General features: G+C 32.3%; 1 protein-coding gene across 1 annotated transcript in view; it reads left to right on the top strand.

Moving 5' to 3' along the window:
* The window catches only part of LOC133338323 (intermembrane lipid transfer protein Vps13D-like), a gene marked incomplete at its 3' end in the record, with an annotated part of 175,942 nt that overhangs the window by 43,793 nt on the left and 107,886 nt on the right, over positions 1-24,263 (top strand). Inside the window, exon 2 of the mRNA XM_061546499.1 lies at positions 18,795-19,644. Coding sequence (XP_061402483.1) covers positions 18,795-19,644 — 850 coding nt within the window. The remainder of the gene's footprint in view (positions 1-18,794; positions 19,645-24,263) is intronic.

A 24,263-nucleotide genomic window follows, 5' to 3' on the forward strand; every position in this document is an offset into this window, starting at 1 on the left:
TTATACCCTGATCGAGGAGTTCCTTTATCTGTTTTTCTACTTCTCCTTTCAAATGCATAGGGTAGGGATAAAATTTGGAATAAACTGGTTCGACATTGGTAGTCTGAATATCGGCGACTACTGTCGTAGTGTAAGTAAATTTTTCATTTGGTTCCCCAAAGAGTAATTTATGCTTTTGGATCACCATATCTAGTTTTTGTTTTTCTTGTGGAGTTAAATGGTCTGTCCTAAGGTCGATAGTGTTCACAGATCGAGATAATTTCTGCTTTATTTTCACTTTTATTCTATTGTCTATAAGCATGTAGTCTTTTGACGTATAAATGACAGCAGATAATTTTTTTAAGCTATCGTTTCCTAAAATTCCGTCAAAAGATTTAAGGGTTGGTAAAAGGAGGGCAACAATTTTTGTCAAAAAGATTAATAAAAGTGTTTTATTTTCTAAAGGATTTTTTATAAGTCCAGGTTGGATATAGTTTTCATTTGAACCAGTATCAATCAAGATTTTAAGAATTTGCCCTGAATTCGTCCTACATTCAAAATAAGGTAAGGACGAATTCGTTAATCTAAAAAATGAATATCTACGAATTCTTGTGTATCTTGTATATATAACTTATAACTTAAGGATCATTTCGACACTCTTTTCACTTCTCACTACGTCGGGTACTTTGTCTAAATCTGTCAAGTTTTCTCTATATCTGACGTCGATAGTTTCGTCTTCGCCTGCTATGTCTGAACTAGGTCTTAAAAATTGGGCTATGGCAATTTGGCATTGCTGTGCACAGATTCTGGCAATGGTTTGCTCCATGTTTGCTGAATTTATTGTGCTATTATTGTTATTATTATTCTGTCCGTCGGAATTATTGACGTTAAGGATGGGTAGTCGGATAAGGTTATTGGGGTTGGACATTTTAAACGATCACTATTTAGTTGTTAAATTTTCGGAACACAAATGATATTTTTACAATTTTGTTTTGTTTTAACTTTTTAAAATTAATAATAGGGAAATTGTTTTTATGATTTTTTCAATGTTTTTAGTTTTTGGGTTTTTTTCTTAAACACTATCACTTTTTATTTCTAAACTTACAATAAAACTTTGTAGAGCATGCCGTCTGTTTTGTTTTAACTTTTCAAAATTAATAATAGGGAAATTGTTTTTATCAATGTTTTTAGTTTTTGGGGGTTTTCACTTAAACACTATCACTTTTTATTTCTAAACTTACAATAAAACTTCGTAGAGCATACCGTCTCCTGTTGATTCTCCATATTCCTTTTTGCTTCTGCTACTAAGGGGGTGTCTTCAATCTCTTGAGCCGGCTGGATGTCGTTGACTCTCTCGTACTCCACAAGTTTTTTTTCCACAGCTTTTGGGGATTTAGTGTTGATTTACAGTCTTTATAGGGTGCCTTCTTCGACAGGTTTTTGATGTTTTTAGTTACCAGTACGCAGCTTTATGAGGTGCCTTCTTCCACAGGTTTTGATGTTTTTAGTTAACAGTTTGCAGCTTTATGAGGTGCCTTTATTAACTTTGCAGCCGTTTGGGTGCTTTAATTTTTAGTTGACAGTTTGCAGCTTTATGAGGTGCCTTTATTAACTTTGCAGCCGTTTGGGTGCTTTAATTTTTAGTTGGGCGCCAATTAAACACAAGGTTCTTTTTCGAGTGCCAGAATGGGACTGAAACTTTATTTTCATTCATTCTTAAAATTAAGTTTGTTAAACAATGTATTGAATGCAACGTTAGCATTTTTATTTTTATTACGGAACAAGTCTAGTTTAGGGGCTCCACTCGGATCGCTTTGAAATTTTTACCGTAAGTAGTCCTCGTTGAGCTGATTACAGTGATATATATTTTATGTGGGGGAAATGCATACTTCCCGAGATATGGGCCTTGAAAGTTCGGAGAATATCTTGATTAAAACGGCCGTTTTAGTAATGCCACAAAGGCAATATGGGTATCATTTTAAAGCTTACAACGAATGCGCATACATGGCTACGCAATCCAAATCCTTTTTTAAGAGCAATTTTTAAATCAAATTTAAGGTTATTTAAGTAGCCGGCCTTCGGCCGGGGCTTAAGACTTTCACCTATGGACAGGCGCATACATGGCTACGCAATCCAAATTCTTTTTTAAGAGCAATTTCCAAATCAAATTTAGGTTTTTTTAAGTAGCCGGCCTTCGGCCGGGGCTTAAGACTTTCACCTATGGACAGGCGCACACATGGCTACGCAATACAAATCCTTTTTTAAGAGCAATTTTCAAATCAAATTTAAGGTTTTTTAAGTAGCCGGCCTTCGGCCGGGGCTTAAGACTTTCAACTATGGACAGACGCATACATGGCTACGCAATCCAAATCCTTTTTTAAGAGCAATTTCTAAACCAAATTTAGGTTTTTTAAGTAGCCGGCCTTCGGCCGGGGCTTAAGACTTTCACCTATGGACAGACGCATACATGGCTACGCAATCCAAATCCTTTTTTAAGAGCAATTTTCAAATCAAATTCAAGGTTTTTTAAGTAGACGGCCTTCGGCCGGGGCTTAAGACTTTCGCCTATGGACAGGCGCATACATGGCTACGCAATCCAAATCCTTTTTTAAGAGCAATTTTCAAATCAAATTTAAGTTTTTTAAGTAGCCGGCCTTCGGCCGGGGCTTAAGACTTTCACCTATGGACAGGCGCACACATGGCTACGCAATACAAATCCTTTTTTAAGAGCAATTTTCAAATCAAATTTAAGGTTTTTTAAGTAGCCGGCCTTCGGCCGGGGCTTAAGACTTTCAACTATGGACAGACGCATACATGGCTACGCAATCCAAATCCTTTTTTAAGAGCAATTTCCAAACCAAATTTAGGTTTTTTTAAGTAGCCGGCCTTCGGCCGGGGCTTAAGACTTTCACCTATGGACAGACGCATACATGGCTACGCAATCCAAATCCTTTTTTAAAAGCAATTTTCAAATCAAATTCACAGTTTTCTAAGTAGCCGGCCTTCGGCCGGGGCTTAAGACTTTCACCTATGGACAGGCGCATACATGGCTACGCAATCCAAATCCTTTTTTAAGAGCAATTTTCAAATCAAATTCAAGGTTTTTTAAGTAGCCGGCCTTCGGCCGGGGCTTAAGACTTTCACCTATGGACAGGCGCATACATGGCTACGCAATTCAAATGTTTTTTCTTTCAATTTTAGTTAATATTATATAATTTACAATGATATACTATATTTATTTTTAAAGCACTATTCAAACCCTTTAAAATGATACCCATATTGCTTTGGTGGCATTAGTAAAACGGCCGTTTTAACCAAGGTATATTCCAAACTTTCAAGGCCCATATCTCGGGAAGTATGCATTTCCCCCAAATAAAATATATATCACTGTAATCAGCACAACGAGGACTACTTACGGCAAAAATTTCAAAGCGATCCGGGTGGAGCCCCTAAACTAGACTTAAGCCTTTATTACTTCTTAAAGTTAAGTTTCTTAAACTGTAAGCATTTTGTATTTGTTGTTCATACGAATAAATGTCTCAAATGCACTGTAAGCATTTTGTATTTGTTGTTCATAAGAATAAAGGTTTCAAATGTACTGTAAGCATTTTGTATTAAATTTGTTGTTCACATACTTAAGTGTCATCGAACTTGCACGCGCAACTGAAATGAAGAAATTAACTTATATGTATGTATGTTACCGATGGACGCAAAAACCTTTGAAAGGATGTAAATGAGATTTACACAGTATGTCATGACGTGTCCGGAAAGTAACATAGGCTATATAAACTTCTAAAGATTCGCGTGGGTGCAGAGTTATAGCATCAATAGTGAACATACCTCAAAATTTCGGTATATGTAATATGTGTATATCTTTAGAACGGTAATAGATACCGTCTTCCAAATTTGTCTGAATAACGTAGGTGTAAATACACATCATCCATACAAAAATTAGCGTGTTACGATTGGGGAAAATTCACTCACTGTTGCACTTAAATAATTTACATACAGCGAAAATAAAATTTTTTGTTTGATTAGTCAAAAACCGCTCAACAGATTTTACTGAGAATTTTCACAGTCATTCATGCTATCCCATGAAAGTAAGATATGCAAAATAAACTTTCAAAATTCCGCGATGACGAAGAGTTATAGCATCAGCCGTAATTACACCTGTGAATTAATATTAATTTTCTATACACATATCTGAATATCTTGAATAAATCTGTTCATAAAAGTATGTATGATAATCAGATAAGTACATATCCAATCTTAATGACCAGGAAGTAAAATTTGGTCAAAGTCAGAAATTGTCGACTCATAATTTTTTGTCCTATTAACAGTACATTATTATCAGTAATTATAATAGCCACCAGTTCAGTAATTCCGCTAACGTCTACTGCTTTCCATCTCTCCATTGTCATATTCATACACACTGGAATAAAATTTGTGTAAAATGAAAAATTGTTGACATTAGATTTTTTACATTTTGGAAAAAAATCAGCTTTTGAACTTTTTTTTTAATTTTAATAATTTTACATCCATTTGAGAAAACGAACCTGAATTCAATAAAAGTATGTATCAGCAATAATTGGGAGATATCCAGAAACGAAATGCGGATGATGGATTAAAAGTTATAATAATCTGGAATCTGTGGTGGGTTATCATCATAGATGACCTGAAAACAAAATGTGTACATTACTTGAGATATTAAGTTTAGTTGATCAAACGGATATTAATAAAACTATTATTTCGAAGATGTATAGAGGAAACTACTTACTCAATAGCCACAAAATTCTATCTTGGGACTTGAAATTGGTTTCCTAAAAATACCAAGGTATGTACAGTTAAGAACATAATACAACCATGAGTTAAGAAGAAGACTAAATCTAAGTTCGTTAAAAATATTACAATATGAAGGGATCCCAGCCATATAATGAGAAATCGGATAAGAATACAGACATAAAGGTAGGTGGTAATGGGAATGAAGGATTTTATTGGTCTTTGAACGGTTAATGCAAAACATGTGATTGTAGAAAATATTTTCGTGTATAATCCTATTGAGACAAGTCAAGCTGTTTCGAATAACGTATACATTACCCAGCTGCTATGGTATTAGTACTGATACATTAGTTATATAGTCGAACAGTAATTGGGGCATTTAAACTATATACAAATAGTTTTCTACGTGAACTATCCTATGTTAATCACTTTAGTAGGGGCAGCGAAGCGCCACGGGTCCAGCTGGTATCTATCTATGTAAATAAAAATGAATTGCTGTTCGTTAGTCTCGCTAAAACTCGAGAACGGCTGAACGGATTTTTGTTATCTTAGTCTTGAAATGTTCGTGAAGCTTCAGGGAAGGTTAAAAAGGTGAGAAAAGAATAAATGTCGGGAAATCTCTAAAAAGATGACTTTTATATTTCCCATACAAATGTTTTCTAAATAAAATGTAGATTCATACATTCAATTTGCTTTTGTTGTCAGAATTTTTTTTTTAAGTTTGATAAATTTTAAATTTTGTCACAAATTAAGTTTCTGAAAGGATTAAGTTTCGATTACCGACACGTGCGCGAGAACTTTCTTTACTTATGTGATCCTTTGAGATAGTGACCCTGTGATAGTTACACTATTGTTCGGCATCTTAACGTCAACATACCGAAAAGAACTTCAACATACCGAAAATTGAACGGGAAATAATTATGACTTATTTCTAAAACGTTATTCTATAGTCCATAATTTCTGGGATGCTGTTTTTAATTCACAGGAATCCGGCCAATGTCTTTATAGAACCGAAACCTGTATTTATATGCTATATCAAAACTTGGTCCTAAATAGATAATTTTTCACCCGCAACATCCCGAAATGACATATATTATTATATTTAGGCATACAATGGGAATGGGTATTAATTAATTGTTGGTATGAAGTAGAATTCATGCTACCAAATAAAACAACCAATTAGAGCTGATTAGGTTGAAAAACGTGTCCAAATCCCCAAAGGATCGTATGTGGAGTGCCATTATATGGAGGCATTTCGGAAGCTTTGTTAGGAACATTTTCTACTCGATGATCATCCAAAATATAAAATTACAACCAAATACAGATATAATATTGATAATTTTAAGTAGAGAGATTTTCTGCTCAAGAACTATCCCTTATACACTGCGTATCATAACTATAGACGCACCTTTAATTCAATTGGTATGTTAGTTGACAAATAAAATGGACCCATTAAGTTATTGTTCACAATAAAACGATCAAAAACACTTATTATTCAACAAAAATAATTAATTTATTCTTTATGGTTTCGCCGAATTCTGCACTTTCAAAATTGCTGGTGTTGCATAACTATAGACGCACTTTTACAAAATTAGAAAAAAAACTATTTTTTAAAACTTAAATAAAATAAAATAATTTTTATAATTAATGGGTAGGGCCTCCCTTATTTTGAATAAGTTCAAAAATTTTATCCATCACACTGTTGATCAAAATTATTCGCAAGTCTTCATCGATTGACCGCCATTCATCGAAAATCACTTCTTGGAGGTAAAATACAGTTTGGTATTGGCGGTTTTCTGCATAGACACGATGAGTCAAGATTCCACACATGTTCTCGATCGGATTCTGGTCGGAAATTTTAATATTTTTCGATTTTAACCATACTTGAGTATGGCGACTTTTATGAACTGGTGCGTTGTCCTGCTGAAAAACGAGTCCTTGATTGTTGCTGCTTTCCCAAAATTGCAATAATTTGTCTTCCAAGACTTGAACGTACTCCATTGAATTCATCCGACAACATGGAAATGTCAAATAAAGCATTCCGTGGCTATAAAATGCTCCGAAGGTGTCGGTTACCGAAATATCGTTATTTCTTAATACGATATTTCGGTGGCGGTTCCTTAATGGCCTACCAATTCTGTTACTAACAATTCTGTTTAAAAAATCGTCAAAATTCCTCATATTACAAAATACCGTTTTACCCTTAAAAGAGAACCAATATGGAACATTTTCAATACCAAATATCCTAGGAGTAGTAATGTATGTGCAAATTTCAAAGCTCTCTCTTATAGTGGAGGGTATAAAAAGCTATCTTAATATTGGGCTACCATTATGAGGAAAGTCAAACTTATATGCGCATTTAAATTTATTAAAAATACACAAATTCGAATATTAATAAATTTATATCAACAGAAACTTTAGAATGCAAAAATAGAAAAAAATATTACAAAGATCTGTACTCTCTACCTTATGGTGGGGGGTTTCAAAACAAATCTAAAATTCCGGGAATTATAAATCAACAATATTGCTAGGCAAGACAACGTTTGCCGCTATATATATATATGTATATATAATTGAAATTAATTATTTCCAAGTTTCAGAAGTTCAGAAATCGTAGATAATCTATCATTAGTTAATACGGGTTCACAATTTAAATAACGCAATAATTTTTCGAATCTGCTTCCGATCATAGATGATCCAAAAATTGGATGATGATAATGCCGATTGTTAGACAAGGACGTGGAGTTCTTTAGAAGAATATCTCCATTTCCTGGAAGTTTATTTTTTGAATTTGTATCCGACAATTTTTCGTATGTGGAAAGTATATTTTTTCCCAAGTTCATTCGTGCAATTAACAATTAATTGCATAATTTCTATACACAAAATATTATGGAAAATCTCTTTCGGGGTTTTAAAGGTATTAACATCATCAGCTACTGAAGACCATTTGTGCAGTATATTTATTCCACATGGTTGTATTCACACTGAGAACCAAAAACATATTTTTTTCTCGCGTTATCATGCTAAGAACCATTGCAAATAAATGTGATGAATAAATAAGAACTTAGTTAATTAAATCTTAAACGTTATAGAATTTGAACGAACAGGATTAAAAAATGAATTCATTGTATTGTTTTACTATGCACAAACTTATTTTCAAATTTCACTTTATTAACCCTACGGTCAATAACCGGGTACATTTGTACCTTTTTTTGAATAAAAATGCTCTAAAATTTTTAATAATGGAGATATTTAGATCAAATTTTGAGGAATCATTCTTGAGGTATTTTCACACATACTCGAAGAAAAAAAATTATGAATATTTTCCATATATATAATTTTTACAATTTTTTAAAGTTATTACCTACGTAGATCAATAACCGTGGTACATTTGTACCCATCCAAAGATAGCTCTATAACTCATTAAAAAATTTGACTATCGTGAGGTTTTTTGTTTTAAATTAGTCTATGCGGATCTGGTCTAGATATAGGAACTCAAAATTATATATACATTAAAATAATATATACTTAAATCCATGCTTAAATGATAATCTATCTAAAACAATCATAGTAAATTCGTCACAGCTTTCGAATGGGTTAAACTTTTTTAGTTATTTTTTTATTGGGATCTTATTTAGGTGTTCCTCAACCCCTCTGCAAATTTTTGTGGCCCTAGACAACGTGGGGCCATCAGGGCGACTCGTGGAAGTCAGAAACTACCCTGGTTTTCCCTTGGTATACAGGGACAAAAACAATGATTATTGTCCGTAATTATCCAATTATTCTTCATATTGGGCCTGACACTTTTTTTATAATCGAATTAGTCTGATTTATTACAATCCTAAATTGGCGTAAATATATAAACTATCATAAAATAACGTTTTAATGTATTAAATAGTGTTAAAAATGTGCCAATCACAATCTTTAAACTCATAAAATGTGAATAATTGGCAATAATTGTTTTAGTCCCTGTATACCAAAGGAAAACCAGGGTAGTATCTGACTTCCACGAGTCGCCCTGATGGCCCCATGTTGTCTAGGGCAACAAAAATTTGCAGAGGGGTTGAGGAACACCTAAATAAGATCACAATAAAAAATAACTAAAAAAGCTTAACCCATTCGAAAGCTATAACGAATTTACTATGATTGTTTTAGATAGATTATCATTTAAGCATGGATTTAAATATATATTATTTTAATGTATATATAATTTTGAGTTCCTATATCTAGACCAGATCCGCATAGACTTATTTAAAACAAAAAACCTCACGATAGTCCAATTTTTTAGTGAGTTACAGAGCTATCTTTGGATGGGTACAAATGTACCACGGTTATTGATCTACGTATACTTTTTTGGTTATTGACCGTAGGGTTAACAACGTTACCTAAAATTCAACGAGGCGTACAAAAATATTCAACATACCCACTATGGCAAATGTTACCCAAATACGTCGAATCGATATCTCTTAGCGAACTAAACAAAATCGCGAAACAAAATTAATAAATTATACAAAGTATTCAAATATTTCACATTCTTATTAAAAATTTCATATTTTCCTTTTGTTTCATTTCTATTTTCAACAAAAGAAAAAACAAAACTACGTTCTGTCATAGTTGAATTTGTTCAACTTTGAAAATTCGTACGTCGACGTATTTCGGTAACATTCATATAAATACATGTATTTTACTTTTGTGGTAGTGCTCTAACAACGTTACCTAAAATTCATCGAAGCGTACAAAAATATTCAACTTTCCCTACTACTTTTATAAACATTTGACGAATAACATATTTACAAGGAAGTTTGAAGTTTCCTCAAAACGACATGATGTTTCTATTGAAAATCATATTTAATTTGTTGAAATTATTTAAACATAAAATTACAAAGTTATGACATTTCAAAAAATACAACTCGATTTAATAAAAAATTATTTGTGAAAAACTTTCGAGTTTTATTTATTTATTTATTTTTTTTTTTTTTTTGTGGGAATAAGCAGAATTTGGGACAATATCAATTTGAAATCAATTAGAATTATTGAGAATACTAATTTATGAAAAAACCCCCGTAAGTTCGGGCGAGCCATTAGAGGAATATACAATTTTTATTACTAATCGACTCCAGCATTTAAATAGGATTCGAGATATTAAATAATCTTTAAAAAACTAAGGAAAAAACAAGTGAACCTTTACTGACGATTTTGTGCAACAGCTGGGAACTACAAATCTGTGTTTTCAGAAAACTGGCGAAAAATGACATTTTGATTTTTTCTTATTATATTATTAAAAACTCGATTTCTGGATCATTGGTATCTTCAAAAATTAAAAATGGTGTTTTTAAAGAAGTACAAAGGGCCTACAATTTATCTCGTAGTTGGCTTCCTGGAAGGGAAATCGCACTACGAGTAATCTCGTAGTTGGCAGTCAACGTGCTAAAAATGTCCAATAACCCTAAACATACTGTAAATTGGAGGATGACCGTAATATGGGGCCGCACTAAAACGAGGACTAATGTTAATAATTGTTGGTGAATAAGTTTTGGTAAACCCAAAATATCAAAGTACAGCCGATTCGGTTAAAAAATCTTTTAACAATACTCAAAATACCGAATTTTTGGAGGTACCGCTAGAGCTACCGCAAAAAGTGGATCAATATTTACAATTTTTGGTAGGGAGATTCCATAAGTCCCATCTTCCAACATTATACAGGTTTAGTTAAAATATTAGAGTGTGCAAAGTTTGGTTCAAATCCGATTATCTGTTCCCATGAGCAAAATTTAGACCATTTTGTGGGGGAGTCCCATCATCCAACATTATACAGGCTTCGATAAAATATTAGGTTTTGCTGAGTTTAGTTGAAATCGAATAGTCACTTCGCATTATATTAAAAAAAATTAATTTTCAGCAAAATGTTGACCATTTTGTGGGGAAGCTTGATTTGAGTTGGCAAGTGGGCAACTTAAGTTGTACGTCGATGATTCTCATCTATAACATTTGATATAGTTATTATGTTAAACAGAAGATGATGTCGTATGGTTTGATAAACATATAATTGTAATACACTCTATGGAGTTTTCCCTGAATTGTCGATATCTATCAAAAGCGTATATAATCACAATCAGGGATGGTCCGTGTAACGAATTTATAGGTTTTCGACCGTCAAGGTGTAAACGTCGAAAACGTCATATACATGTATAAAATGTAATAAATGTAGTAAAAGTCGTTTATTTTAATATTCATCATATACCCTTATTTCTAAGAATCTCTATATGGGCAATATTGCCAATTTTTTAACATAGCTGAAGCGGAAGTTCACCCCTTTATAACTCGGGAATTACTTAAGTATATGAAAAAAAGTGAACAGTTTTGAGTTAATTGATCTGTCGTTGCAAACTGTTCATGATATTGACCTCCAAACTTTATTTTGGTGGAAGCTGTGTCTACTTCAATGTAAAAAAAATGTGTAAAAACAGGTTGAGGCGAATCAGTTTTTTATATTCTCTATCGATTTGTGATTAAGCCACTCATTTCACGGGACTACGCCCCTTATGTATCATTTTTCAAAATTTTAACTGCATCTACCTTTAAATGATGCTGACATTTTGAAGCTCGATTTTGAGTGTTTTTTTTTTAATTTTACTTCTAGCTTTAATACGCAAACAGGAATTTCTAAAAATCGATTATAAGATTATTGTAGTCGCGAATCTGCGTAATTTGATATGTATTTTGTGTATGTAGTGTGCACAGCTTCAGAGTAATACTCATCCGATGGTGAAAATTTTGTGCGATCAAATTTCTAAAAAACTTATTTTTCGGGCCAAATTTTTAGATCTGTCAACTGAATGACATGGGTACCCGCAATCAAAAAAGTTTTTTTTTATATTTCGGATGATATAAAATCTTCTTCATGAAAATCCATCTACTAGAACGGCGGGAACTGGCCTTCCAAAAACACGAAATTTGGCAAAAAATGTTTTTGAAAATATCGCGGATTTATTTGCGTTTTCTGTGGATCATTTCCACTTCAATAAATGACCTCAAACGGATTTTGTTCTTTTTCGAAAAGAGAACTTTAAAAACTTCAGCCGAAAGAGAGATGTACCCAATTTATCTCAAAAATAATGTGAGCTGGCACATCCATGGTTCTTAATGGACCACATTGAAATCGGTATAGATCAATGTATTTTTTTAGAGTGCACACCGAAATCGGATGCGCGTTAATGGCATATGAAGTTTTCGGAAATTATTCGCGTTTTACGATTTTTGGGTACTTCAATGCAACGTGTGGCACATCTTAGCCGTCAAATGAAATTTCACAAAATATATATGGATTGGAAGATAAACTTCAGTACTTTCTGGAAACCGCATGCGCATCAAATTATTTCGAGAATTACGCGATTTAGACGCAATTTAAAATTTATATTTCATAATATTATTTTATTTTAAGATTTATTCCTATTTACAGATTTATCGGAAGGGTCTCGATATAATCCGCAAGGCGTATACTTCTACACAAAAAGTGATTATTATTATATATGTCAATTTTTCGGCGAAATTCGGGTAAAATAGCAGAATAACCCAAACATTTTTTTCTGAAATTTCTTGTATAAAATTAAAAAAATAAATATGATGAAATTATTTTTTCGAACCAAACACAAATATTTTTCCTCAATATCTTGTTTTATTGTCGCTGTGATTTACAAACCGCTATACGGACTTGTGTGATTTTGATATCGTTTGATTCATCATGGTGTTTAGATTATGCAGATATTTTTAAATTAATTTTTAGGTGTTGTGTGTATGTCATTAAAATAATGAAAATATTGATGTAATCTGCAATATTTTGTTTTTATTTTTCTCATATTTCGCGAAGATGTGCAACTTTATAGCGATTATTATAACATATTCATATTGTTATTTTACGGAGGAAGATCTATATCAATGTTTTTAGTCAATATAATAAGCGTCGGAATTTTAAGATTTTTTTCTTATGCCCAAAATTAAAACCTCGATAACATTTGCGCACATCAACCAAAAATTTGATTGCGAACGGTTTCGGAGTCAGAACATTTTTCTCTATATGTGTAACAAAAATCATTGATGTGCCACAAAAACAAAAAAGCTGATTTTTTGAAAATGGAATATTAAAAAATTGGCAATATTGTCCATATATGGGAAATTACAAACATCTTTTAAATTCCTTAAAACTGAGGTTTGCAAAGGTTATAACTCGCGAAATATGAACATATTGCATATAATTTAAATTCATTTCTATAAAATTAAGTGTTCTTGTCAAAATCTTAAAATATTGGTAATTAATAAAAATTTAGGCGGAAGCTGAGATGGTGGTAATGTAGAAAAATGGGTGAAAATGTGTTGAAGCCAACGAGTTTTTCTGTGTTCTGAGTTTCTGGCTAAACTACACAACGCACGCACATGTGATCAGTGACTAAGTTGCAGTATACCCTATGGACAATATGATTCTAATGTATGATTTTTCGATATAATCACTGCATCCACTCAAAAAGATGCTGACATTTTGAAGCCGGATTTTCGGTGTTTTTTATAATTAGGATGTGCATCCAGATAATGGACTAAACTAATTATAGGATTGTAGAACTCGTGATTTTGCTTCGTTTAGTGTATATCTCATGAATGTGCTCACCGTAGCTTCTTTGCAATTGGGTTGTAAATTTTTATAAAAAACATATTTTTTTAGTCTAAAATTAAGAATGTCCATTCAAATTCTGTGGAACCCCGCGTGATTTTAGTTTTTTTACGTGCCGGATCTAATGGACCCATCCATGTTCAATTCCGCCCAATAAAACGGGGGATATAGGGTTTTTGCATAGTAAAGTGCATCGAGCGGCACACTTTGACCGCTAAATTAAACATCGAAAAATGTATAATTATTGAAAGACATTGATTTGGTTTATACGAAAACCGCATGCGCATCAAGTCATTTCAACTAATACGCGAATTGCATCCTTTAAATATTGAAAATTGTTATGTATTGTAACTGAAAATATATTTAATCTTGTTTTCAGTCGAAACTGTTATCAGATGAAAATACCGATATTTAACAATCATCTAAAAGAATTTGAAGGAAAAAGCGTCGCATATTTTAGAAGATTAAGGCAAAACCGTATTCCCTTAACCATACTAAAAAAATCGAAAATTCAAAAGACATTTCGATTTAATTAAAAATTTAATTTATTTTATTTTCAGATATTTTCATGCTTCCATTTGTTTTTTGCGACAATTTAACCGTAATTCAATGTGATTTGACAAGTATGCAAAGAAAAGAAATGTGTTTAACCATTTGTGAAAAAATTCGCTAATTACAACTAATAGGAATTCATTTAATTTATATTTGAAATACAAGATTTAAAATCGCTATAACTTTTGTGTGCAGAATCAGAATTTGTGAACGCGAACATATTTCAAACCAGCATATTTTTCTTAACCTACACCGATATATACTATTTTCATTAACAAACAACCAATCTAATCTCTATCTTAAATATTTTGATCACTATCGTGATTTCAACATAGATTTTTATTCTGATCAATATTATATACATATACTTTCTGGGGGCCCCAGTGTTGCAAAGGGAATGACAAATTTAATATACATTTTACCTTATGGTGAAAGCTACAAAAAGCTTACATAGCATTAGGCTATCGTTATGTGGAAGTCGTATAAACATATTGGGAAAATAATCTAATTAAATCCGAATACTGAATGACAATTCCGGCTCTTGATATCTAAATTATTACAAAAATTATATCCAGGGAAATTTTGAAGGGAAAACATCGTTTGCCGTTTCGACAATTGCACCGCTTATAAATCAAGAACAAAAATTGTAAAATATCCTCGCACATTTTTCAATTATAGGTTTATTTATTTTCTATAGCAACAACACTCGGTCATAAACATCAAAACTGTAAAGTTACTCTTTGTAAAAAACTGAAATGTTACTCTATGTGAATGTCGATGTGTTTTAGACCCAACCCAACTGAAACCCGATATTCTGAAACTCAATATCGGTATATGGGAGACAAATATAAAATGTTTATCTATACCAAAAATTTTCATGGATATTTCATACAAAAATTGTTTATGCAAGTATGAATAGAAATTGAAAAACAAATCCAAAATATCGAAAATTATTCCTTAACAATATTGCTAAGGCAAGACAACGTTTGCCGGGCCCGCTAGTATATAATATTTTTAAATATATCTGACTATTCCTTGCTTGACCGGAAAAAAAATATTTTGTTAACAAATTTAGATATTTTGTTTAATGGCAGTCATAACAATTAAGTAAAAATTTGAATTTTTTGTTAGTTACGAGTTTTTGCATTTATCAAATAAACGCACTTGTAGTTACGTCTTTTAGTTTTTTGTTAATAGAAGCTCCTTTTTTGACCGCAGACGTGTAAAACTTTGTCAACACATGTAGTTTATTGACATTCGCAATATTCATTCAAAAAGTCAATTTTCAATTTTTTGTTAGTTACGCTTTTTTGCATTTTATATATATATATATATATATATACAGTGGTGGTCACTGAATTAAAACATTTACTGTGATAAACATTTTTTTATCAGCCATCGAATCGTTTGAAGTATTTTTGAAAATTTTTTAATTCAGAACACTTCGATATACTGTACTTAAGCGATTAAGTGTGAAAATGGAAAATTATTGCATTCAATTTTTCCATAAATAACGGTTTTTATGAAAATACATCGACTTTGAAGTGGCCATATAATTAAAACATTGTGTGTAGAAAACTATAAATAATTCTCAGAATAAATAAATATTTGAAATAAAAACTGAAAAATGGGAATTAACCTAAAAGAACGACCCAATTTCGATAGCCTTTATTGAAGAAGGCCGGAATATTTTTGCAGTATGTGAGGAAATATCGATTGATATTGGCATTTATTGTATCAAATCGATTGTTCGAGTAGTACAGAATATATTTTATCAAAAAATATATCAGTCACAACAGAACGAACAGAGATCAACACCTATGTTGACGAGAAAACGTTTCTGGTACACAGCAGCATGTTTGATGGTTAACTCTTGACCCTTAAAATCTATTGAACATGACAATATTTTTCCATAATAATATTTTTTTGAATAGTATAATGTCCATTTAATCTATTTTAGCCTAAAAGAAGAAAAAAATTTACAATTTGACAAATATTTAAAGTCTTGTGTTGAGCATCAAAAATACTGCTGTGTCCATTTAATCTATTTTAGCCTAAAAGAAGAAAAAAATTTACAATTTGACAAATATTTAAAGTCTTGTGTTGAGCATCAAAAATACTGCTGTGTGCCAGAAAAAAAAATTTCTGATATATTTTTTGATCAAATATGTTCTGTACTACTCGAACAATCGATTTGATATAATAAATTTCAATATCAATCGATATTTTCTCACATACTGCAAAAATATTCCGGCCTTCTTCAATAAAGACTATCGAAATTGAATCGTTCCTCTGGTAAATTTTACAAATTTTTTCAAAATTTGTTTTTTGTAAATGATTTTATCGATGCCTAATTTGCATAACTTACCTAAATTTAAGTGATTGTTTAAAAATATGTTCAAAAAAATGCAGTAAAGTAAAAAAAATACACAATGTTTTAATTATATGGCCACTTCAAAGTCGATGTATTTTCATAAAAACCGTTATTTATGGAAAAATTGCATGCAATAATTTTCTATTGTCACACCAAATCTCTTAAGTGCAGTATATCGAAGTGTTCTGAATTACAAAATTTTCAAAAATACTTCAAATAAATCGAGGGCTGATCAAAAAATGTTTACCACAATAAATGTTTTAATTGCGTGACCACCACTGTATATATATATTATTTTGCCTTGTAAGGGCAGTGATCATTTGAAAGCAATTTTAAGTGATTATTTTTAACTGTTTCGAGTCGAGCTTGTTTTGCAATGAAAAGGAAAGTCAGGAGAAGAACCTACGTACCCAAAACTATGCGACGCGTTTCGCCATTGGTTAAGCGGCTCATCAGGCATATTGGGCTATGTGGCTTTACAAAGGTCGTACGTTGATAACTTGTATTTTTTCCGCCCTAATGCGAAACTTGCATATGCGAATTAAATTCAAATTTGTCTAAGTTCGATATTTGTCTTCATTCTAGGAACAGTCCTTTTCAAAGCAGATTTTTGTTGTAGCGATGGATAATTAATCCACACGCCTACAATTGCTTCCATGGTATACACATGTTTTTGCGCAACCGTTTTGGAAGTGTGTTGATGGCTCAGAACGTTAAGTAAAAAAATTTTTGTTTTGCTCCGAGGACCTAGGTTCGAGCCCTAGCCGTGCTCAGCTGAAATTAATTTTTGTTATTTGAATTTTGCCTTGTAAGGGCAATGATCATTTGAAAGTAATTTTAAGTTATTATTTATAACTCTTTCGAGTCGAGCTTGATGATCTAAGTATTGCAATGAAAAGGAAAGCCAGGAAAAGAGCAACACACTTCCAAAAGGGTTGCGCAGAAACATGTGTATACCATGGAAGCAATTGTAGGCGTGTGGATTAATTATCCACCGCTACAACAAAAATCTGCTTTGGAAAATTTGGCATCGCTACATAAATGCCACAATAAATAGGTAGTCCATTTAGCGCAGCTGATGACTTGATTAACTGTCAAAGTGCGTAATTTCTACTTGAATTCGATGTGCAATGTTTCCAACCATGTGAAATATTATATGAAAAAATTTGACAGGAGGTCGAGACAAAAACAAATGTTTTTGTTTTGATACATCAACTTATTATTGCATCATAGCTACATCCTTGCGTTCGGGAGAAACAGTACATTCTTTCTGAAAAATATCAAGAAAACCTAATGCAATATCAACGGAAAAATATTTTTAAATTATTCTCTATATTATGTTTTTCAAAAATCAAAAATAATTCTGATGGCAGAAGTCGTACAATTTGAATACGAAACGATTTAAATAATTTGGACTGTATACATTGAGCATATTGAAAAGCTCATAACTTTACCAACAAATCGATTTTTTATATTTTTCTTTTGTTATATGTAGTCCATAGGCCTTGACATATTAAGTCCAAAGAATATATATCTACTAGCTCCATATAAAATATAAGCTCTAAAACATTTTGTTGCATGTGGGCAACATTGGGCCATAAAGTGTAAAGAACTACACAAACTATTTTAACTTTGCATAATATACATCATAATACCTATCAATTCTCACAGTGCACATCGGGGTTCTTTTGTTCCTATTGATAGTGTGTTAATTTGTTTATGTCACCCCATGAGCGCACCAATATTTTTGTGTATGGACTTCTATTCATACTTTATTATCAGACACTTTTCATAAAACAACTTAAACATAATTTATGGAATGCATAAATGTGAAGTGTTTTAAGTTCACATTTTTATGAACAGCAGTAATATTGAAATTGTTTGTTATTATTAAAGGTCCAAATTATTAATTGATTTTTAATTGCCTTAAGTGTTACCAACAGCTTTTTTGCAAATATGGCATTTTCATGTACGTCAAAATTAGTATTTTACAAACATCCTTTACTTTTATGTTCATACCCGTATATGCATTTTTGTTTTATGTTTTTCTGTTCAGCGCCAATTCCACCACAAAGTAGAGTGTATATTAAATTTGTCAGTCTGTTGCAAAACTGGAATATTCACCCATTTTCATAAATTTACTTTTGAAAATTTCAAAATTGAAATGAAAATACCATCCTACGAAATGTAAGTACAGCATTTGTTCAGTAGCATAAATTGCTAGAACATTTGTTTGTTCGTTTGTTCTTGTAAAATATTTTTGACATAACTTTGTTCCGCAACAATTGTTTGTTGTAATCAATTGTTGGCGCAAAAACTCAATAAAACACTTTTCCTAAAAAAATAATAATAAAATTGAATAAAAAATAATATGTAATCCCTATTTATCTAACATAAAATGTTTATTACGCTTTCTACTATTAAAAAACTTAATTTCCTTTATTACAGGTAGATGGGAGTGTAACCCAAAACTTGCACGTTTCATTTTCAAAGTATCAATACGAGCAGCTGATTGAGTCATTAAGTTACGCTACAAATATTGTTCTTGCTAGAGAGGCTCAGAGACCAAATGTAGAGGAAAAATTCATTGAGAATAGTGAAAAACAAAACGATGCTAATACAGTATCCAACTTTCAAGTGATAAGCGTACAATTTTCTGTGCCTATTCTTAAATTAGATTTACGAAATGAGCATAAAATGTCATTGATACACCTTACGTTTCAAGAATTTAGTTTCAAAAATATGAGAATTGCTGGAAAGCAGAAAGAACTTGAAATACAGCTTCGGTCCGTCATCATGGAAGATTTGAAATGTCCTCTAACGTCCAAATATAGAAAAATGATCAACTCATCTAATGATATGAATGAATTGCAGCATGTGTTTCGAAGTAAGAAGTCAAGTTCTTGTTCTGACCTTTCAAAGAATAACAATTTATATGTGTGTAAAGTATATGGATCCATACCTTCAAATCTAAACAATGTGATAAATCCATCGACGACAGCACAGGAAAGCGACATGAAAGCTATTAAAAAAATCGATGATATAGAAATAAGCGATCGAAAAATATCTACAGAAAATTTGGTAATATACAAGTCAGTTACAAGTAATTCACCCCACAATGAGAAGATCGAAATTGTTGCAAGTTATATTGACTTCAACTGCTTAAATTTGATAATATCAATTGACAAATGGTTCATGGTATTTGATTTCTTTGGTTTAATATCCAGTAATCCAGACCGAGAGGAACTTTCAAGAAAATCCCAGCAAAATGGTAAGGAACAAGTGTGTAAAAACTCAGGTAATTACATGTAAGGTATAATTTCGTATATTGTGATTATTATTTATTAATAATTACTATTTTTTAATAATGTGGTGTATCCTTATACAACATTTTCATCTAATTTTATGTAGTTTTAAACTGGATAAAAATCATTACAACGTGTTATTTTATATAACATTAAAAATCATTGTTTTGGTTCAATGGACGTGTTTAAGTTCGATGCATTGTGTACTGCAATATATATGTTCCATACATTGTTTGTCCTAAAGATGGGCAGTGAGTAAATACCCGGTAAATTTGGTAAATGCGCACTTGTGGGTATATATTTGGGTATATACTATATTGAATCGATAATAAATATTGTACACCCTATTTCCGGTTTTCTGTTATCAAATCGATTTTAAATTGATAGTTTTACAATACTTTATTATAGGCGGCCAAAATTTGGCTCATATGGGTTTTATATCAATACAACTACTGCTATGGGAAACGGGATCTCTGGGTCCAAGTTTTGCTATAGCCCTCATATAACCCTACATTTCGATTTAAGTTATTTTTTGTCTATTAGGCACATTTTACTATCAAATTGGCTGTAATTTGGGTACCAAATTTCCAAATTACAGCCAATTTTACCTACATTTTTGCATGGATATTTAGTACCCAAAGAGAACTCTCTGTGCCAAATTATAGCCAATTTGATCGTAAAATGTGCCTAATAGACAAAAAATACATTAAATTGTTAAGTACTGTTACTTGGGGGCTATATCAAAACTTGGACCCAGGGACCTCATTTTCCATAGAAATATTTGCTTTGACATTAAAATCATGTGAGGCAAATTTTGACCGCATATGTCAACTGGTTCGCGGTTATTGAACCAAAATATCTTATGGAGCAATAAAATAAAAAAAAGTTTTCTTTTTTGTTCAGTGGAGACTTTCCCATAAGCGTGTATTGTTTACCAGAAATGCAGTTAAGCACGGAGGTGTGGTGTGAAGCTGATTTTCCTGATATGGTCTTCATTCAACATTTCACATCACGTATCCAAGAACTCATTTCAAATACAAAAACACATTGAACGACACTATACGAAGAAAATATGCTTCTTTTGTGGATTATTAGCAGGACAACGGTATAAGGCACGAACCCCTAGATTAAGGATTGTTACCATTACCGCTAGAGTATGTGTTAAGTCCGCACTATAGGGACTTGGGTGGTGGAAGGTACAGAGCAAAGATCCTCCCGATAGAGTTAGTACGCCCAATGCGTACTCGTGAGCAAAAAAGAAATAGAAATAAAACACGATATGTTTTTTAATAAAATGCCGATATTTATTGTTGGTAAACTATCACCAATATGAGTGGCCAGTCGAAAGTTAATACAAGTTGTTGCGGGAGAAAGATATTAGACTGTTGTTCTTGACTGTCAATTCTATTCTGATTTTATTATTTAAAATTATTCCTTAAGAACTACCTATGATGATTGACCAGTACATTTCCTAGTGGTTTTATGCTCTCCTTTTCCGTTGGACTCACAATTTGGTTTCTTAGTTGTTGTCATTTGTTTTTTGCAATTTTCTTTCTTGATTGCGGTATAGATATAGCAGTTTTGTGGTAGATTTTGAATTGATATGTTTTTGAAATTAATATCCTTCGATCGATTTTTATATGTTTTGCTGTTTTCCGGTCACCGTTTGTTGTTGTTACAAAGTGTTGAAATAATGTAGCCATATGTTTTATGTGCTGCTTGCGATGGTGGTATTGTCTAGATTGGTTAACGTTATGTTGTAGATTGTTTTGTCCTCCGCCGTTGTTGGGTTTTCTGTTATTTGGACGACGTGAACGATTGTTGCGTCGGGGACCTATTTGTCCACCTTGGCCTTGCCCATCGCCATGGTGTATTGCGATTGCGACGCTGCACAGTGGGTTAGAATACCCTGTTTCCTTGGATTAATTAAAAAATTAAATTTTAAGTATCGGTAAAAATTTTTGCACACGGTTAAAGTATATAAAATTCTACATCACTTGTCGTTGAAATAAATGTCAAAAGTGGTCTGGTGTTTTTGTAGTGAAACTTCAAAGTCAAACTTCATAGAAATTTTTGTGCCAAAAAAGGCTGAAAAAAGTGAAAACGTTCCCGTTGAAAATTTTATTTATTTTAAAAAGTATTGTAAAAGTTAAACATTTTTCTACGCAACCATAAAGTTTAGGTTATTTTGCAAATACTTCGTTAACATTTGAGTATGAAATTGTGTTTGGAAGTGATTAAAATTTAGGTATTTATATTGAAAATGCCAAAAAAAATAATATATTTATATTTTAAATGGATAAATAGTTATTATTCGTCCACATTCGTGTCATAATTTTTGGTTTATATTAAAGAGGACATAAATCTGTGTTATATTGCAAAATTATACGCTGCCCTTTTGTGCCTTTTAGAAGCTATGCATTGTTTAATACAAGTGTTGCAGCAGTCAAATTAGCTAAAAGTCACATTGATCTCGTGGCTGGTGCTGTTGTTGAGTGTTGTGTTTTCTTGTTTTTCATGTTATTTTTTCTAATTATTTTATTGTTGTTATTTTTGTTTCTTTTAATAATATTCTTTGTTACAATAATATTTTGCTTTTGTTTATTTTTATTATATTGATTGTTTTGACAAATACTGATTGTGTTGTGCAGTTTCAAGTAGTCGGGTAAAATGGTTCTTTATTAGCATTTTTTTATAGGTACAAGTTCGAACGTTGTTTTTTATAATCGTCGAAGCTTATGATGAATTTGAGCGCTCAAACAATGAATGACAAAACCCTAAAAAAATCTGCCGAAATAACAAAAATATATGTTAATTTAATAAAAATGCACGTGTCGGTTATAGCTGTATCCAGTGGCCATGAGATTAATACTGAAAAATTTCAAATATATGCACACAATACAGGACGACTTTTTGTTGAAATGTATCCTTGGTATAATATGCCTACCACTTTGCACAAGTTTTTTATTCACGGACCCGAAATTGTGTCAAATGCCCTTTTACATATTGAACAATTATCAGAAGTTGGTGATGCTGCGGACAGAGATGGCCTGTGACGTAAATGACATACATTTCCAACGTATAATACATACGTCAGAAACGTCGGAAACCCACTCAAAACCATTATGTTTTTTATAAAATAGCTATTTACATTTATCGATTTGGAAATAACGTATGCTTTCCTCAAATTCATATCGAATATCCAATTTTTTTTTTTTAAATTCAGAATTTTTATCATTTCTAGTATAGAATAGCCAGATATACAGTAAAAATAATATATGTTCTTGAAAATTACTGTATATGGTGATAATATTGAAATAAATGACGTTTACTACATTTTATACAGGTATATGACGTTTTCGACGTTTATACCTTTTGACAGTCGAAAACCTGAAAATTCGTCATACGGACCATCCCTGGCTGCGGATGATGACGATGTGGATGATTAACTTTAAGATGTATAAAAATCAATGTTTAAGTTATCATATTGTACCCCTTCCACTATATACCTACACTGATATTTGGCACTACTTAATAAAATTATACTCAAATATACTTAGAAAACATTTTTTTAAACTTATTTTAATGGTATTAACTGAAAAATAAAGAAAAATTATTCTAACATAGCTTCCCTGATTTGATCCAAGAAAACATGGTACTCTAACCCACTGTGCGCTGTTTATCGGCAGCAAATTGGCTACCACGTACAGGTTCGCCGAAGAGGCCGGTTACATTTGCAGCCTCACTGCCCTTTTCGCCGATGACAACGTCGAATTCGACAATTTCGCCATCGCCAACGGAGCGTACGGCTTTTTTGGGATTATTTTTGATGATAGCACTCTGATGGACAAACACATCTTCTTTAGTGTCGTCCCGAATAATAAAACCATAGCCGCGTTTGACATTGAACCATTTAACGGTACCGGTAACCTTGGTAGCAATAACTTTCTTTAGAGGCGGCGGCTGTCTTTGTTGTTGAGCAGCATCACTTTGTGGTGAGTCGTGAGGCTCTACTCCTATGATAGGATCTGCCGGCGGGATTATATACGCATCTTTGCTAGTAGTATCAGGCTTCATTGGTATAGCTCCCGAAAGAATCCAGCCCAACTTCGTGTTCTGCCCCACGATCGTTGCCTCATGCCGAACTCCTTTTTCCAATATTTGTGGGAATATGTCAGCCCCAATTACCAGATCGATTCTTTCTGAATTGTTGAAATTTGGATCGGCCAGATTTACGTTCCTCCATCGTTGAATGTTGTACTGGAAGCTGTTATCAGGATAAGCTGATGGTAATTTCGGCAGAACTAGGGCTTCGGCTACAATTTTTATGTCATTTACAAATCTTGGCCGAATTTCTATCGCCACTTTTGCTTTTGCCACACCAACTACCGTCTCACCTAGGCCTTGTAACATGATTTCGGTTTTCTTCTTTGGTAATTGCAACAGTTCAGCCACATCCTCTGATATTGAAGTTATTTGTGACCCTTGATCTATTAGTGCTCTTACTGTCACAAATTCTCCTTGCAATGATTTTACTCGTACTTGTGCCGTTGCCAGTAGAACATTGGCTGCTGCATTGGTGTTCATTACTTTCGTGTTGCCCTTTTTCTCT

Source organism: Musca vetustissima, unplaced genomic scaffold (assembly GCF_032173495.1).
Source record: "Musca vetustissima isolate MV318-11 ecotype Yass unplaced genomic scaffold, APGP_CSIRO_Mvet_v1 utg34845, whole genome shotgun sequence".
NCBI classification, from domain to species: domain Eukaryota; kingdom Metazoa; phylum Arthropoda; class Insecta; order Diptera; family Muscidae; genus Musca; species Musca vetustissima.